At 42.5% G+C, this 19,488-nt stretch overlaps 1 protein-coding gene across 1 annotated transcript in view; it reads left to right on the forward strand.

Annotated features, from left to right (window-relative positions):
* Window positions 1-1,573: 1,573 nt before the first annotated feature.
* rnf175 (ring finger protein 175) overlaps window positions 1,574-19,488 on the forward strand; it is a 134,830-nt gene continuing 116,915 nt past the window's right edge. Inside the window, exons 1-3 of the mRNA XM_028802676.2 lie at window positions 1,574-1,693; window positions 14,224-14,261; window positions 19,215-19,356. Coding sequence (XP_028658509.1) covers window positions 1,643-1,693; window positions 14,224-14,261; window positions 19,215-19,356 — 231 coding nt within the window. The 5' untranslated portion in view covers window positions 1,574-1,642. The remainder of the gene's footprint in view (window positions 1,694-14,223; window positions 14,262-19,214; window positions 19,357-19,488) is intronic.

Below are 19,488 nucleotides of genomic sequence, written 5' to 3' on the forward strand. Positions count from 1 at the left end.
ATTTTAAAATAACAGTCTCGATCCACTGCACTAATTCCCTTCATAATTTTAAACACTTCACTCAGGTCTTCTCTTAATCTTCTTTTCCTTAAACTGTAAAGGCTCAGCTCTTTTAATTTTTCCTCATAACTCAACCCCTGTCGCCCTGAATCAGCCGAGTTGCTCTTCTCTGGACTTTTCTAGTGCTGTTATGTCCTTTTTGTAGCCTGGAGACCAAAACTGCACACAGGACTCCAGATGAGGCCTCACCAGTATGTAATGAAGCTTGAGCAGAACCTCCTGTGACTTGAACTCCACACATCAAGGCGCTATATAACCTAACATTCTGTTAGCCTTCTTCATGGCTTCTGAACACTGACGGGGAGTTGATAGCTTAGAGTCCACTACGACTTCTAAATCCTTCTCATAAGGTGTACATCTCGATTTTCAGACCTCCCATTGTGTATTCAAACTTCACATTTTTACTTCCTACAAGTAATACTTTACAATTATTGACATTAAATTTCATCTGCCCAAGCATGTCTGCTGTCCACGTCCCTCTGTGATGATTTAACGCATTCTCGATTATCTGCTAATCCACCTACCTCGGTATCCAGCTTAACCAGCTTGCTCTTTATATTCCTAACCAAATCATTTCTACACATTAAAAATAGCAGTGGCCCCAGCACTGACCCCTGCTGGCCACCACTCTTAACTTCACCCAATTCTGATGAGGTTCCTCGCACCATCACCCTTCCTTCCTGTGTCTGAGCCAATTCTGTACCCACCTACACACCACACCCTGAACTCCCACTTCTTTTAGTTTGATGCCCAAACTCTCGTGTGGCACCTGATCAAATGCTTTCTGAAACTATCTATAAATTCAAAAAAAATAACTATTTAGTAAACATATCAATAACTGCTGATCTGTAACTTAGTTTTGATCTCCCTCTTTATTTCAGGTCATTATGTCCGCGTGTTTCACCAGCATTATTTATTAAAATTAAAAAGTAGTCTAATTTTAAGTCCAAATACAACTGACAGTCTCTATTGATTCTCCAATGACATACCGTATTCGACATACCAGGCATAAATGATCTGAACAGGATTGGTGAACTTTATTGAGCTGGACGGGCTATTGTCGTCAAAATTGTTCCACTCCTGTAACTTATGGGTTTAATTTTATCATCAAGTTAAAGACAACGAATACCCACCAAACAAACAACAAGAGCAATGAAGGACAAAAACCTGCCACCGCATCCTTTCAGGACCGGCACTGAGGATCACTGTTTAAAAAAATTGTATTCATTAATATTTTTCGGTGATGAAATGTGATGTGATGAAGAGTTGTTTTATCAGCAATAAAGATTTCTCCTCAATTGCTCCTGGAAATACGCGTGGCAATTACATGGCCAGCATGTGCAACAGATAGGAGAAAACATCAACAAATCTATTTTATTCCACCCCTCACTTACACACACTGAAATGTCAGATTGAAACTTTCCAACTGGATCTCGCGTCGCACAACGAATTGCGAAAACAAAACAGAGCTGCGCTACGGATCTCCGTTTGGGCCAAAAATGCACGTGACGCGGTAAGCTAGTCGAAGGGGGCGTGGCGCGCACCGGCTTGGTCGACGCTGTTACGTTTAATAAACGGCGACATGGCGGCCGTGGCGGCACAAGTAGTGGAGCTTGATGTGGACAACCAACAGGTATACCATATAGATACTGTCAGATTGTGCTAATGCCCTCCTGTCGGTTATAAACTTTCTCCGGTGCTCTCGGGTGTGCATCTGTCAACGCGGCCACGTTTGTCGTTCTGCCTTTAGTTTGCTGGGTGAAGCACATAAACGTTTGACAGTTTAAAGGCGCTTGAGTGAAAGAGACTTCTGCGTTGGCTTTTTCGCATTTCTTTGTTTTTATGTCAGTGCTGTGTCTTGATGCTCTGTTGTGTTAGTACCTCAGGTGCGAGGAACAAGATACCCGGTTTCGCCCCTTGATAGACCGTTTAAACTGAATTAAGAGTTTTGCTCTGTGTGTGTAAACCGTTGCAGGATACCATTTTCTAAGAAAATCCGTGTATAAAATATGCAATGAACGGATATTCTGCGTGGATTTTCTCACGTTATTGGAGACGTTAAGGTATTGATGTTTTGAGGTTCAGGTTGAAGCTGAACATTTTTTCAGGGATTGTATATGAACAACATAATCCATCTTTTAAAGTATTGCAAAAGCGCTGAGCTGGTATTACCAGAGAAGGGTCATCTCGGCCTGTCTGTATGCACCAGATCCTATAATTGTGTGTAATTATTTCTTGTATCAGTGCTATGCTGATGATGTGCAGCCTCACATGTCGTTCTGATCACAGGACCTCATGCTATCCGCTTCAGTCTCTGCATGTCTCACTGATGTTGCAACCTGGATGAAGAAGCACCATCTCAAGCTAATCCTGGCAAAGACTGACCTTCTTGTTATCCCAGCTTAACCCATCACATTTCAGCTTAGCTCATTATCACTGACACCTGCCAAGTCTGTATGCAACCTTTGGGGTGCTGAGTGATCACCAGCTATCCTTCAGGGAACATGTTGGTAGGGTCCCTTGGTCTTGAAGATGCACTGTGCACAATATGTACAAGACCAGACCATATCCAGCAGGTAAACCACATGCACTTTAGAAAAGGTCATCGGCCTGAAGCTAAGCATATTTCTGCCCAGCCAGTATTTGGTTGGGGGGCCATCTAGGACAAGGGTGGGGCAGTGTCGGTCCTGGAGGGCCGCTCAGTCTCAGACCTTATTTAATTTTACGGCTTGTTAGTCTGCAATGTTGGATTCTTATATCATAGATTTTTTCCTTTCTGAGGATATCATCCAAATGAGTTGAAGCCTAAAATGGATCATTTTCAGTCTATTACATTTTTCTCTTCATTTTATTAAACCAAATAATGTGTGATGAATCTACGCAGGTGTAAATGGAAACAAGTTAGATAGAGAAATGCTGGCTCCTCTGTCATTTAGATAGATAGATACTTTATTAATGCCAAGGGGAAATTCACAAATGAATTCACATTCATTTACATCTTATTGATAATAAGGAGCCATTAAAACAGTGAATGCAGCTGTTTAAGAGTGAAATAAACAATTAAGGGTGGGGAACCTTAACAAGCGAGACCACTAAAATCAAGCATCAAAATGTCACTTGAGCAATAAGTGAATCATCAGCAATAACTGAGTTCTTATGAAGAAACTGGGTTGGAATAAACACCTGCAGCCACTATGGCCTCCCAGGATCGACAATGCCCACCCCTGTCCTAAGAAATGCTTGGGTTGCTGCTGGAAGAGGTGTTGGTTAGGCCAGCAGGGGGCACCAACCACGTGGTCTTAATGTGGATCCTAATGCTCCAGTGCAATGACGGGGACACTGTGATGTAAAAATGGCATAGTCCTTCAGATGTGTCGTAACACCGAGGTCCTGACTTTCTGTGGCCATAAAAAGTCCCTGGGCATCATTCGTAAAGAGCAGGGTGTACTCGATGTCCTGTCTAAATTGCCCACCATGGCTCCCTAATCATCCTCTGTCTGTGATTGGCTATGTCTCTCACCCCTTCACCACCTAACAGCTAATGTGTGGTAAGCGTACTGGCACAAAAATGGCCGCCATCACATCATCCAGATGCATGCTATACTTTGGTGCTGGTTGAAGTGGCTCCCCGCTCAGTGAAGCACTATATAAATGTAAGGAATTATTATTATCCATGGGATTAATAAAATTTATCTAATATAATCTAATCTGATGGAGTATGCATCACAGCTCCCGGTCCAGGCTTTGGTCTTGTCACATCTGGACTACTGCAACTCTCCGCTGGCAGGAGCTCCGGCACCAAGTGTGTCACCCAGCTGCTGCAGATGATTAAAAATTCAGCAGCACATCTGGTGTTCAACCAGCCCAGGCAGGCACACGTCACTACTCTTTTCAGATCACTGCATTGTCTCCCTGTCACAGCACACATTAAGTTCAAATCCTTGATGCTTACCTACAGAGTAGATAGATAGATACTTTATTAATCCCAAGGGGAAATTCACATACTCCAGCAGCAGCATACTGATACAAAAAACAATATTAAAGAGTAATAAAAATGTAGGTAAAAACAGACAGTAACTTTGTATAATGTTAACGTTTTGGGGGTGGAATTGAAGTGTTGCATAGTATGGGGGAGGAACGATCTCCTCAGTGGAGCAAGACGGTGACAGCAGTCTGTCACTGAAGCTGCTCCTCTGTCTGGAGATGATCCTGTTCAGTGGATGCAGTGGATTCTCCATGATTGATAGGAGCCTGCTGAGCTCCCGTTGCTCTGCCACAGATGTCAGACTGTCCAGCTCCATGCCTACAATAGAGCCTGCCTTCCTCACCAGTTTGTCCAGGCGTGAGGCGTCCTCCTTCTTTATGCTGCCTCCCCAGCACACCACCGTGTAGAAGAGGGCGCTCGCCACAACCGTCTGATAGAACATCTGCAGCATCTTATTGCAGATGTTGAAGGACGCCAGCCTTCTAAGGAAGAAATGAAGGGATTGTGTTCAAAAAATGCTTTAGTTGCCTCACATTTTTATTCAATCGTTTTGTTCACCCCACTGAATTAAAGCTGAAAGTCTGCACTTCAACTGCATCTGAGTTGTTTCATTTAAAATTCATTGTGGTAATGTACAGAACCAAAATTAGACAAAAGTTGTCTCTGTTCAAATATTTATGGACCTAACTGTAGCTCCTAGAATGAGGTGGCCACCTCTGTTTGAAATTCAAAGTCCCTCAGCTGTGTTTAAGATGTATTGGAAGACTCTCTTGTCTGGTGAATTCCTGCTTAGCTGTTAAGCTTTTGTAACCTGGAAGTTGTATCTACCATTTACAGTATTTTGTTTTGAGCTGTTAGCTTGTGATGATCAATTCCGTACCTTTGTCCTGTAACACTTGTTCCCAAACAGACCTCCTAGACTGATGTTGACTCGATTATGTTGACCTCTTTTGTTTAAGTTGCTTTTGATTAGACCATCAATTATGTTGTCTGTTAGGCTTTTTTTCTCTGAATTTACTATCTGACTCTTCTTTATTTATTTATCTGGTTTAGTTCAATGCTATATACTGTACACCCTGCCGTTCTTTCTTAAACTCTGTGAAATGCCTTGAGCGTGGGAAAGGTGCTATATAAATAAAATGTATTATTATTATTATTATTATTGATAAAAGTGTCTGGTAAGCAAATGAATGTAAATGTAAACTCACGTTAGAAACCTTAAGCAGTGCCTGGCCAGAACTTGACCAGGCAGCACTGGGTGCCAGTCAGAAGTCCTTCTCCCTGCAGTGCCCTCTGGTGCCAACCAAGGACCCTGACATGGTTGTTCCTCAGGACTATATATCCCCGCACGTGTCCATACTGGGTCCACGCCAGCAGAGCACTGCCATCTATTGTACTGGGGGAGGAACTGCTCTTGATACACAACCTCTCCAAGTCCATCCACTAATCTTTCTCTTGGAGTGGGATAGCAATCCAGCCCCAGTCCCCGTCTGGGTTATGCCTCCATCCATGCTGTGTGGGCAAGGGTCTACCATAGCACTTACAGAGGATTATTCTAACATGAACAAATACATACTGAAATGGCTAATTTGAAATCAGATTTTGTTTTGAATCACTATTCCAGTATCTATAGCCTACAATACATTTGAACATCAAAAATGAATACTGACTCACTGAGCAATTGAGTGCAGCTGCCTGCTGGTGAATTTTATGTCACTGTTTCCTAACCAGAAAAAACCCAAGTAAAAAAACCAAGGATCATGTTTGTGGCTAAGTGGAGTTCTGAATTATGTCACCGAAATGTGCTGTTGTGGTTTTCCTGTAGATGGTTGGAGAGCCATGATGATATATTTCAACCATGGCTGGTTGCACAATGAGCTGATGGAATTATGATATAAGAGGTTTGATTTGCCCGTCTTAAAAGCAGCCATGTTTTACTTCAAGTTTGTATAGTCTTTGTGTTGCCAGGCTTGATGTATTTTAAATGCTACTGAACGAGTCACCAGGATGAATTTTAGTATCATTTGTACTTTTGCATGGCATTTTATTACATTTCATCCATCTATCCATCCATATCTATCCTGACATTTTATAGATTTTTTTTTTTTTTTAATTTTGGCTTATTTGTATTGTATGTTTAATTCTCAATACCTATTTGTGATGGTTCAGGTTGGCTCCACTCTCCCTTGTCATGTCCGGGAGCCACGTCAGCCCGAAACCGTCCATAGTCATGAACAGAGATGAGCCAGGCAAATGAAGACACACACTTTCAGCAAGGTAATTGGTGTGAAGTCAGGTTAGGTTGGGGAGCATGCACTGGTACAGCGTATTGCAGAACCCACCACACAACGAGACAGCTCAGGATCCCACCACACAATCTGTCTGCTGCAGCCAGGTGTTATATTGGTGTCCCCTTGGCCTAATCCAGCTCTCACATGCAATGGAAAAACCTAGTAAGAGCCATTTCTTTTCAAAATTGAGGTTTTTTTTTAGTTGCTAGGTCTTTCCTGATGTTATACGCTAGTGGTGGTGGCCAAATATGTCTTCATTCTGGTCATAGCACATTGGAAAGAGCCAGTATGTACACAGTATTTACATACTGCAAGACAAAAACCACTGACCAATGAGGAAAAACCACCTACCAATGAAGACATCGGATTATGGTCACGTGATTTAAATGCTGCGACTGCGTGATTTAAATGGCAGGTGTTGATTCGTGAAAAAGAGAATATTGTGTATGTGAAGCTCAGGAAAAATGAAATCCAGAGATCGTTAATTATAGGGGTGACATAATTTTTTCAATTTGCAGAAAACTTGAAAGATGTGACAGACTTGGTTTTTTCCATAGTTGGTGAGACCTGCTGTGGTCCTGCAAGCCGGATCACCCTTGGAGAATTGCGCCACATGGCCGTAGTGCCGTAACTGACACTCCCTCACAATGCAGGTAATGTGCCTCATTCGGGATTCCATGAGTAACCACTCATTTGACATAAAGTCAAACCAATGGTACCCAAGCATTCTCCGAAGAGACACAGTATAGAACTTGTTCAAAAGTGCAGTAATTCAGATCAAAGTCTTCAATAAATAAATAATCCATGAAAACAAGTGAATGTGGAGGTTAAAAATAAGCCAATAAATAATCCTTTAAAATGAGGTTTAAAATCCTGGGTAGTAAAATCATGTTCTTAAAACACAATCTGAGCTACAGTGCTTCCTCTCTAAAATCTGACGACACAAAGAGATGTCAACCAGCAGGTTTCAGACAACCCTTAACCCCGGCCCATTTCCCACCCACCAATCCCTCAGCATTCTACGGGGTGCCACTCCGAGCCTGCTCCCACTCCCGTTGCCAGATCCTTGACGTCTGTGGGAGCCTTCACCGAGCACACGGTCGCTCCTGCTCCGTAGGGTGCTCAAGAGGAGCGGAAATTAGCAACTGTAGACCAGAAGGCAAAGACACCTGGACACTCCCAGAAAACATGAAAGAAAGTACCAGGGAGATGTAGAGAGCAGGAATGACACAACAAATCCAATACCAAGCCCATTTTGTGTCACTTCCTAGGAGTAAGGAACATTACGTGAATGATTTGTGAAAACTGATGGTTTGAGTTTTTGGAAGACAAACATACACTCTTTAACACATATGTCCCTTTTGTAATGGGTGTGTCAGATGACTGTGGCCTTAACCCATCTGAGACACCAAGATAGTGGAAGCAGCAGGGGATAAAATAAGCACGATATATTATCTCCCCCGGAGTGCTAGATGACAGCCCCCCTCGGTTGCAGCTGCACCTCATATTCCCACAGGGCTTCATCGGATTTGGAGTTTCATACAGCCCCATTGGGTTCCGTGGGTGACTCCTATGTTGGGCTTCTGCCTCACCCAGAAGTGCTTCCAGACCAGGCCAGCAGAAGTACCCCCGGTTGCAGCATAAAAGAATCCTGCTGCCTTTGTTCAGGGAGCTGGAGTCAGGAGGAAGAAGAAGACGAAGCTTGCCCGAGGTGGAAGGACAGAGAGAAGAGAAGAAAAGTGGCAAGTGCTTTATACTGTAATGTGCAGGTGGGATGTGAAAGGGAAGCGTTTCCCACGCCTAAAATAAACGTGTGTTGTGCTGGATGTGTGCTGGCGTCTGTTTGTGTCGAGTGTTGGGGAGCTGGAGAGTGTCTGGTGGTCACACGGGATTAATTGCCTTTATTCCACACATAAGTGACAGAAGCAGCTTTGGGTAATAAAGAGTAAAGAGCTGCCTACAGCAGTAGCAGCAGCATTAAGATTTTTATGCTATAATTACAAGAGGTCGCCAAACAGCTAGAACATAACTGGCAGTGCCAGAACAGCACTTGAGAGAGGGAGCACTGGCTAAGAGACGTTCACACACACACACATACACACACAAATATCGGTAGTTGTCGACTTACAACAATGTTCAGTTCTGACAGACCGGTCATAGGTTGATCTAGATGTAAGATGGACCAGTATATGTGTTCAAGCCTGACTGTATGTATAGCACTGTATAATAAGTCCCTATTTCATATTGTTTGTTTTATACTTTTTATCTTCATTCTTAGCTCATTGTGTACATTTTCATTCATTTTTTTTATTATTTTGTTTTGTTATTACTGTCGAACATTTAACGGCTTCACGAATCATTTCTTTGTGTTATGTCACATCATCAGTGTGAGCCTCTCCCAGTGTTCATTGTGCTAACTGTGAGAGAAGGAATTGTACCGACAGAGTCTGAGCACTCATAAGTTTTCCGTTTTAACATTTCAGCCTGTTAATAATAAACATTAACAGATAAAGGAGTTCAGTGTGGTTTTATTACCCTTTGTGGTGGATCACACGAAGCGGCACATCATGAGTCACAACGCAGAAGTCTCGGAGGTTAACTGGATTCAAAGCCAGAGCTCAGCAGTGTAGTGCGTGCGGTGAACTCCAACAACAACAGGATGACTTCAAGTCACATGCGATCGCATTCGCTTTCTTACCTCCTTCATTTTTGTGCTGAGATCAATTACCTTTTTTTCCTATAATTGTAAGACTAATATAACTGTCAAAACCGCCACAGGTAATAAACCGAGGTCAAGATGAATGAGTCACGACGTACAGAGCTGCCGTGGTGAAAATTGTCATTTTCCCGTGAGACACTGTAGCGGTTGTAAGTGGAATGGGCTTAAGACACATAAGTCGTAAGTCGACAGCTTCCTGTACGGAGGAAAGGTGCTGAAGGTACACGTAGGGCAAGAGATGGCAAATATTTTTAAATTATTCTATTACCTGTGTTTGACAGGTACCGTGGCTAGTCATACAATAAAACATCAACTTGTGACAGATTCAACTTCATGCCTCCTGTTGGTGAAACAGCAGTGGAAAAAAATAATGGCAGAATTACATTTTGGCACATGTTTTCATGTGTGGGACACAGTCCACTCTTGCTCTGTTTCACTCACCTCACTGTGTGATAGTGTGCCACCGGCACTCTTGCTCTGTCTTTGTCATTACCACATGCGGTGGTGGCATGAGAGAGAGTGACACACTTGTCTTCCATACTTTTAAATATGTTCACACTCGCTGTAGCATGAGACAGAGTAAGATATGCTTCTTCTGTATGTTAGCTCCATCTCACCTGTTGCGGTACAAGAAGGAGTGAACTCTGCTTCTTCTGCTTTCAGCTGCTCCCGTTTGGGGGTCGCCACAGCGGATCATCCATTTCCATCTGTCCCTCTCTTTTTCATCATTTTCTGCCATGCCGACTGCCTTCATGTCCTTCCCTAACTACATTCATAATCCTCCTCTTTGGCCTTCCTCTTTATCTCCTGTCTGGTGGTTCCATCTTCAACCTTCTTTTCCCGATGTACCCCTCGTCTCTTCTCTGCATGTACCCGAACCATCTCAGTCTAACCTCAAAATGTTGTTCCTGTGTCGTCCCTCTAAAATACTCCTTCCTAATCCTGTCTACCCTCGTTACTCTGAGCGAAAATCGTAGCATCTTCAACTCTGCAAGCCCGGGTAAAGTGGAGAGGGTGGCGTCAGGAAGGGCCTTCCGGCATAAAACCTGTGCCAAATCCAACATGGGGATGAAGGATGAATGATCAGGGGTTCTGTTTGTGCTCCATTGTTGATTGGACACCACTATCTTAATCAGTTCCTCTACCTCCCTGGCCTCGCTCTTCAGTATGCAGTGTGTTTTCCCTGCCACTTAGCATGACGATGGTCTTTCGGCCACAGTAGCGTCACTTTGTCACCATATCCCCCTCTGTTTGCTATATAAGGCGTGCCTTCTGGGTGTTCTAAGGGGCTTCTTCTACTGTTTTTCATAGCGTATTGTCTTAACGATGATTCAGCTGGTGATTTTGATTTCTATAAAGCATTTTTGGATCAGTTTCTACCTAGTCTGAATGAAGAAAAATTCACATTTTCTTATAGTTACCATACTAGTGGATGTAAGTGGATAATTCACATTTTTCTCACAGATTTCAAATTTGGCTGCCATATGGGTATTTCTTCATCAGTCTGAAATGTGATATAAAACTATGGCAGTAGGAGCCGAGCCCTCAGACACACTTTACATGTTCATAAAATTGTTCAAAGCTAGAGGTGGCCACCATAAAATGTTTTATGTACAAGTATTGGCAAAGTCTACTTTCTTTGGTAGTGAACTTTTATCCTCCATCATTTCTGAGAATGGGATGACCTCATGCGGTATTGTGGCTTGTGTTTCACATATTGCTGATGCATTTTTATTTTTTTGTGTCATTTTATTTTGTCGTGTTATGTCATTTTGTAACTCGTTCAATCCAGACCAGGATGGTGGGGGATGCTGGAGCCTATCTCAGCTAGCATAGGGTGTAAGGTACCCAGACAGAGTGCCAGTCCATTGCAGGACGAACACACACACACACAGGCCAATTTAGTGTCACCAGTTCACCTAAATTTCATATCGTTGAACACTAAGATACCCACACAGACATGGGAAGAATGTGACCCAGGATGCGAACCCTGGTCTCCTTACTGATAGGCTGCAACAATGCCATTATGCCACCTGTCGTTTAATTTTTTTTTCTCAATAGTAACTCAGATAAAGACTTCTGATGTATCCAGTTTTAGATTTTCTTTTGTATTTCTCTTTGTGGTGTCTGTAACACTTTGGACACTTATGTTCACTGGCCACCGGTTCAACTGCTTGTTAACGCAAATATCTAATCAGCCAATCAAATGGCAGTAACTCAATGCATTTCAGCCTGTAGACCTTGTCAAGACGACCTGCTAAAGTTCAAACTGAGCATCAGAATGGGGAAGAAAGGGGATTGGAGTGACTTTGAAGGTGGCATGGTTGTTGGTGCCAGACAGGCTGGTCAGAGAGATCATCAGTTTCTGAAATAATCGGGATTTTCACTCATAACCATCTAAAGGGTTTACAGAGAATGGTCTGAAGTCAAGTCAGGTTGGGCAGCATGCACTGGTACAGTGCATTGCCGCACCCACTACACGACGAAACAGCTCGGGATCCCAGTTGGCAACCCTCCAGGCAAACACGCGGTCCAGTCCCACCCTCTGGAAATGACCCTCTATCTGCAGCAGCCAGGTGTTACGTGGGTGACCCCTTGGCCTGGTCCAGCCACTCGGGTCCCCAACAATGAGGATCTTACGAGCTGGATCACCCTCGGGGAAATGCGCCACATGGCCTTAGTGCCGTAACTGACGCTCCCTCACAATGCAGGTAATGTGTCTCATTCGGGACTCCATGAGCAACGCAAAGTCAAACCAACGGTACCCAAGGATTTTCCGGAGAGACACAGTGCCAAAGGAGTCCAGTCTTCGTCTCAGGTCACTGGATAGCGTCCATGTCTCACAACCATATAGCAAGCACCACGACTCTAAAGACTTGGACCTTCATACTTTTGCATAGATATCAGGAGCATCACACACCCCTTTCCAGCGACCTCATGACCCCCTCATACTCTCCCAATCCGTCTACTGTACTGACTTCATAGGAAGAAAAGGGAGCAGCAGTTCTCTGAATGAAAATGCCTTGTTGATGCCAGAGGTCAGAGGTGAATGGCCTGACTGGTTCAAGCTGATAGAAAGGCAACAGGAACTCAAATAAGCACTCGTTACAACCGAGGTATGCAGAAGAGCATCTCTGAACACACAACACATCAAAGCTTGAAGCAGGTGGGGTGCAGTAGCAGGAGACCACACCGGGTGCCACTCTTGTCAGCGAAGAACAGGCAACTGAGGCTACAATTCGCACAGCTCACTAAAACTGGACAATAGAAGATTATAAAAATGTTGCCTGGTCTGATGAGTCTCGATTTCTGCTGCAACATTCAGATGATAGGGTCAAAATTTGGTGTCAACTACATGAAAGCATGAATCCATCCTGTCTTGTATCAATATTTCAGGCTGGTGGTGGTGTTGTAATTGTGTCAGAGATATTTTCTTGGCACACTTTGGGCCTCTTAGTACCAACTGATCATCATTTAAAAGTCACAGCCTACCTGAGTATTGTTGCTGACCATGTCCATCCCTTTATGACCGCAGTGTCCCCATCTTCTGATGGGTCCTTCCAGCAGGATAACACGCCATGTCACAAAGCTCATATCATCTCAAATTGGTTTCTTGAACATGACAATGAGTCCCCTGTACTCAAATGGCCTCCACCGTCACCAGATCTCAGTGCAGTAGAGCTCCTTTGGGATGTGGTGGAACGGGAGATTCGCTTCATGGATGTGCAGACGACAAATCTGCAGCAACTACGTGATGTTATCATGTCAATGTGGACCCCAATCCATGAGAGATGTTTCCCTCATCTTGTTGAATCCACGCCATGAAGAATTATGGCAGTTATGAAGACAAAAGGGGTTCCAACCCTGGTACTAGCAAAGTGTACCTAATAAAGTGGCCAGTGAGCGTAAAGATGGATGAAGCCGTAGAGGATTAAGGAGAAGGATTTTTGATAGATCAAATGTTGAAGTCTGCATTGAATTTTGAATATAGACTTGACAACGGGTTGCACATAGTACTTTTTAAAATACTGCGGGTTACCTTTGTGCTCTCCACCAAGCAGTGTAAGTGTATTGTAAGGTGCGAGATTTAATCCCTTCATGCATCAGTATATCTGAAGTACCCAGCATTACTCAGATATATTTGTTTATTGGGTTAAGGTAAGAAAACAGATATTTAGAATTGACCCTTTTGTCAATATCGTCCGAGTGGAGTGAAGTGGGGTGGTCTCCCTTGGTGAATCAAGTATGTCAAAGTGGGTTCCCACACGATCGCTAGAGCATTAAACGAATGAAGTGCGATCGTTAATTCTTTTCCTCCTTAGCGAATTTAGCACGATCATCAGAGTAGGAGTTGGGGAGGTGGTCCAAGGATCAACTGCGATCCACCTGTGATGCTGCTACTGTGAATCCACCACGATTGTTGGAGTGCTAGCTTGGCGGGGTTTCATCTGAGATCAGCTGCAGCCCACCTGCAGTGCCGCCACCACAGGTTGGAAAACCCTAGTGTGGAGGTTGTTGAGCATAGTTGGAGACACTGAGCATTCCTCAGACATCTGTGGGGAAAGAAAGGCATGGCGTGCTTTCTTAACAATAGCCGTGTTGTGCCCAGTTCACGTCTTTGATCCCGATTCCAAGAAACGCTATGCTTCCCAGTGCTGACCCTCTCCCCCGCATTCCCTCTGATGTAGGTATGTCTCCTCCTTTCTGAAGTCTATGATCAGTGTCTTGTTTGAGAGATTGTGGTCTTCACACCACTGTCAGAAAGGAAGTCTCCCCTCCGTAGGCCATCTCATCATCATGAGTGGTGAGTGGCGAAATTCAGCAGAGCTTGTATTCCCAGTAACCCGCCTGATGGTGTGCAACACTCCCTTGACTCTGTTCTGAGTGTTTCCAGATGCATAGTCAGACTGAAGTTGTCTTTCATAGTAGCAGCGTGTCACTTTGGAAATGGCCCGGTGCTCTTCAGTTGAGCCATTCCCAGCAATACCGGCTGAGATTTGAAACATAACTTGTGTTTTTAATTTTTGAACCACATGAAAAAGACTCTTGTATCGCCTTTAAAGTATGTTCAGCAGATTTTTAAAACAGTATGAACTGAGTTATTAAGTCACTTTACATGCCAGTGTAGCATTTGTCAAATCTAAACATTTTTTTTTTCTCTTTCATAGGTTGAACTTTCAAAAATGTTCCCAGAAGACCACTGGAAGTAAGTGTTTTTGGCACTCTGACAATTCCATTTATATGCAAAAGATTTTTTCCATTATTGTGAAATCGCATCACTGAACCTTGAAAAATTGGCAATTTTTGGATTTTTAATTAAAATGTTTTAAGATATATTTTTTTTTATATTGTGAACATATTACATTTTATACACCATTTGAGTTATTGGAATACAAGGCAAGAATTCAGATACAACAGATGTTATAAATAACACCTCAGCATGAAAAATCTCAGCAGCGTTAATAAAAATCAAATAACCACGAAAAGTAATTGTTTCAATATTATGATAGGAGGTATTGACTGAACAGATTAAACCACTTTCAGTATATGTTTGTGTAACAGCTACACTACCAGTCCAACACTTTAGAACACCTCCGTTTTTCTTCAGTTGAAATGCATTGAAAAACCTAAAATACAGTGGTGTCTGTTTGCGAGCGCAGTAATTCATTCTTCCATCTCTTCCTGTCCTCGTCATCTTGCTCTGTTGCACCCATCACCTGCATGTCCTCTCTCACCACATCCATAAACCTTCTCTTAGGCCTTCCTCTTTTTCTCTTACCTGTCATCTCCATCCTTAACATCCTTCTCCCAATATACTCAACATCTCTCCTCTGCACATGTCAAATCAACGCAATCTCACCTCTCTGACTTTGTCTCCCAACCGTCCAACCTGAGCTGACCCTCTAATGTCCTCATTTCTAATCCTGCCCATCCTCGTCACACTCAGTGCGAATCTTAGCTTCTTTAACTCTGCCACCTCCAGCTCTGTCTCCTGCTTTCTGGTCAGTGCCACCGTCTCCAACCCATATAACATATTTGGTCTCACTACCGTCCTGTAGACCTTCCCTTTCACTCTTTCTGATATCCGTCTGTCAAAAAATAACTCCTGACACTCTTCTCCTCCCATTCCACCCTGCCTGCACTCTCTTCTTAACTTCTCTTCCATAATCCCCATTACTCTGTACTATTGATCCCAAGTATTTAAAGTCATCCACCTTCGCCAACTCTACTCCTTGCATCCTCACCATTCCACTGACCTCCCTCTCATTTACACACATGTATTCTGTCTTGGTGGTCCTACTGACCTTCATTCCTCTCCTCTCTACAGCATATCTCCACCTCTCCAGGGTCTCCTCAACCTGCTCCCTACTCTCACTACAGATCACAATGTCATCAGCAAACATCACAGTCCATGGGGACCAGAGGTAGGTAGAGTAGCCAAAAATTGTACTCAAGTAAGAGTAGTGTTACTTCAAAATAATATTACTCAAGTAGAAGGAAAAAGTAGTCATCCAAAAAATTACTCAACTAAGAGTAAAAAAGTATTTGGTGAAAAGACTACTCAAGTACTCAAGAAAGGGACTGAGTATTAGTGCAGGTGATTTGTGTACTGTGTGTGCTTAAGGAAGGCAAAATAAAAATGTGTGCTTTTGGACTTGGGTTTGCTGTGTCTGTGGAAAACCAACCTCGACCACAGAGAAACTATATTCAGGATAGAACAGCAAAAAATTGATTGCAATAATTGATTATATGGATAAAACGACCAGTCCACAAACAGCATCTCAGCGTATTTATCCCATAGTTTCATTGCATAACTCGCTACTTTACCAAGGACATTGAGAAAGTGGAGAGTTATGCCATTCAGCAGGCTTTAGCACATTTGAACATTAGATAAATTGTGATGAGAACATGCAGGTCAGCCCAACAAGCTTATTCACTTTTATTCTTCAAAATCACATCAATTCAAGATTTGAAGATCCCTAAACACCTACCCTTCCGGCACAGCGACTCTGGTTCTTTACGTAAAAAAAACATTTGTGCGAAATCTGCTTTTAACAACTGATAGATGTGCCTGCCAGTGTTCTTGATGTATTGTATGCGTCAAGCTGTCGCAGAGCTCCACAATATTTGTTTTTACAAAAAAAAAAAAAGAATTTAAATGTTTTTAGCACAAGGCTGCAACATAGCAAAATGTGAAAACAGAGACTCGGTCTGAATACTTTCTGAATCCACTGTATGTCTGCCATTTCTCTTCATGCACAGGATGACTCCTTTGATTCCTTTTTCTCTGTTTAGTACTCCATTGTCTTTAATGTAAAAGCCAACATCCTGGGGCCTCATGTATAACGCCGTGCGTAGAACTCACACTATAACATGGCGTAAGCACAAAAGCGGGATTGTGCGTATGCACAGAAAGATCCAGATGCAGGAATCTGTGCGCATGCATACTTTCACATTCTTCCACTACATAAATCCCGATCAGCGTGAAAAGTAACGCACGTGCATGCGCCTTCTGTCCCGCCCCAACTCCTCCCAGAATTACGCCTCTTTGAATATGCAAATCAATATAAATAGCCTTCTGTGAAAAGACAATGGGAAAAGCACAGGGGAAAATATAAGAATTTCAGCGAATACCAAGTGGAGGCAAAGGAAAAACGTACTATTTGTTGGTTTAAACAGTGGTATAATCAACAAAAGAAAGTTGATCGAGTGACAAAGTGTCGGAAAAACTCGAAAGATCAAATTCACAAAGTCGCACAGTGCCCGAAATAAAAAAGAAATCACATATCAAAGTCGCCATGAAAAGGCAAGTCGTAGCCCACCGTCTGAGTGTCATATGAAAGCGTATTAGGGTACAGAGGAAAAACAGGCACACAGTGAGAAAAAAGCACGAAATGTCAACTTCAATCTCGAAATTTCCACTTTAGTTATGTAGTTTATTTTGCCATTAAAGTAGAACATCATAAACTTCATCTTAAAATCGTTTATTTTACTAGTTTCTCAAGTAGCATGTTAAATGCTTTGTTCTGTGTTTGATCTTCTATGTGCTCTATGTGTGTGAATCACTACGTGCTTCCGTTCTTTCTCTTTCTCCGACAGGACACAGAATGCATTACATTCGAGATATTACAGCTCTCTGAATAATTAAAATACTGAGATGTATACGTGATATCATTTTCATGATGATAGGAATGAAAGCATGTTATTAAACATGGGAACACGGTGGCACAGTGATTGTTCATATCTCATGCAAGAGGCTTGCTGCGCCATGTGCGACCTTCGATGAAATAATTTATTACAGAAGTACTGTCTCTTTCAAACGTACTAACCTCCAATTCCTGTCCATACTTTTCTTTCTCCAATCGCCACACAATCAGCTCTGTAATAGACGTTAAGCCATTTGTAAGCTTAGAACGCCGATTCTTCAAAACTTTTAAGGAACATTGAAATATCTTCGTAGTACATGTTTAATTATTCTATTTGTCTATCCTTCCAGTGTCGCGTCAGCACCAGCAAGAATACAGCGCAAGGCAGGAGCTATCCTTGAACTAGCTATACGCTGTGGCACCGTGTCCTCACATGTTTAATTATTAACAATACAGATTATTTAAATGAAGTTAACGTTTTATCTGTATACTATAAGCAACATATTTTGCTGCATTTCATCTTAAAAATAATATTGTCATCATACGCGCTTTATAAAGTAGCGCAGGTTGTGCAATATTATAACTATAGTGTAAGTTTACAGTGAGGTGATTGTACTTATAAGTACAAACAGTTCTACAAGGAGCACTTGATGGACTGATTGAATGCGTTTATAGTTCTTGGGATGAAACTGTTTCTGAAACGCGAGGTCCGTACAGGAAAGGCTTTGACGCTTTTTGCCGTGGTTAAGGTAGTGTGTACTTGAAACTGTATACCGATAATTCTCTTTCCGATCATCTGCTGCTGCAGTGAGAGTAATATGGAAAAAGATGATCCGCAGTGGCAACCCTTAACGGGAGCAGCAAAAAGAAGAACAAGATGCAGTGAGCGTAACAACGCTAAAGCAGTTATGGTATTTGGAATACTATGGCTATTCCCTGGCCCATTATATTGCTACAGGTTAATTACAATCAGATGCTTTACACTAATAAACAATATGCAGTTAATTTCAGTGTATTTATAAAGCCGCGTCAGGAATGTGGAGCTAAGAAAGAAAGGATGAGCACACAGGAACATTAGTTTGACCATTCTGTGGACCATTATATTGTTACAGGTTAATTACAATCAGATGCATTAAATTTCTGAACGATATGCGGTTAATTTCAGTGTATTTGATAAAGCCGCCGCCGTGGATGTGGATCTAAGAAAGGGTAACCACACAGGAACAGTAGCACTGCTTTGACGCTGGGTGCCGCCAGTCTGCAAAACCGAGCGGAGAAATTGCGTACGCCAAGGTATGAGTTACTGTGGAAATGTGCGTGGCTTTACGGCAAGTTTAGGTTTTATACATCGTGATTTGAGCGTGGAAAGGTTCGTACGCAACATTTCTGTGCGTACGCACCATTTATACATGAGGCCCCTGGTCTTTTTGTTTTCCTAAAGTGTGCTTGGCTGCTGTCTGTTTACAGGAAATTCCACGAGCAAAACATCACCCACTCTTCCTCGGGTACCATAATACTCTAAATAGATAGATAGATAGATACTTTATTAATCCCAATGGGAAATTCACAATAAAGGCGCACTTCGACTAAATTATTGTAAAGCTTAGAAAAGCAAATACTGGGGGAAAAAAAAATTGGTTTTTGGGATCAGCCAGTTTACTGCTTGCATTTGATGGACTGAATGGTCTCCTCTTGTTTGTCAATTTTTTTGAAGTTCTTATGAGTGAAAATCTGCTGATGTAGCTCAGTGGCAAATTGGTTGGAGCGTCACTAATTGAGTCCTGCCTTGAACTCGGTGAAACTGGGATAGGTTCCCAGTCCTTGCAACCCTTTGCTTATGTAAGCATATTTAGGAAATGAAAATAATTTATTGACCTGAAAGAATATTTCTAACTTCTACCTGAACAGTGTTATAGCTTCTAAGCATTTAAACTAGCCGCCTTTTACTTTCTGTTCCTCCTCGAGTGTTTTTAAAACTTAAATATTCTTTCTTGCTGTATGTTCTTTTACAGAGTGCAACATGAAAGGATGCATGCCAAGCATAGAGGTCACGAGGCTATGCATGCCGAAATGGTCCTGATACTTATAGCCGCACTGGTCATAGCACAGATCGTCTTGGTCCAGTGGAAACAAAGGCACTGCAGATCTTACAATGTAAGTGATAAGCTTGATCATTTGTTAGAGGGCTGCTCCTCTTTTTAGTGTTATTAACGATCTGGACAAAAATATAAAAAACAAGCTGCTTATGTTTGCAGATGATACCAAAATAGGTGGAAGGGCAGATAA

Source organism: Erpetoichthys calabaricus, chromosome 5 (assembly GCF_900747795.2).
Source record: "Erpetoichthys calabaricus chromosome 5, fErpCal1.3, whole genome shotgun sequence".
NCBI lineage: Eukaryota > Metazoa > Chordata > Cladistia > Polypteriformes > Polypteridae > Erpetoichthys > Erpetoichthys calabaricus.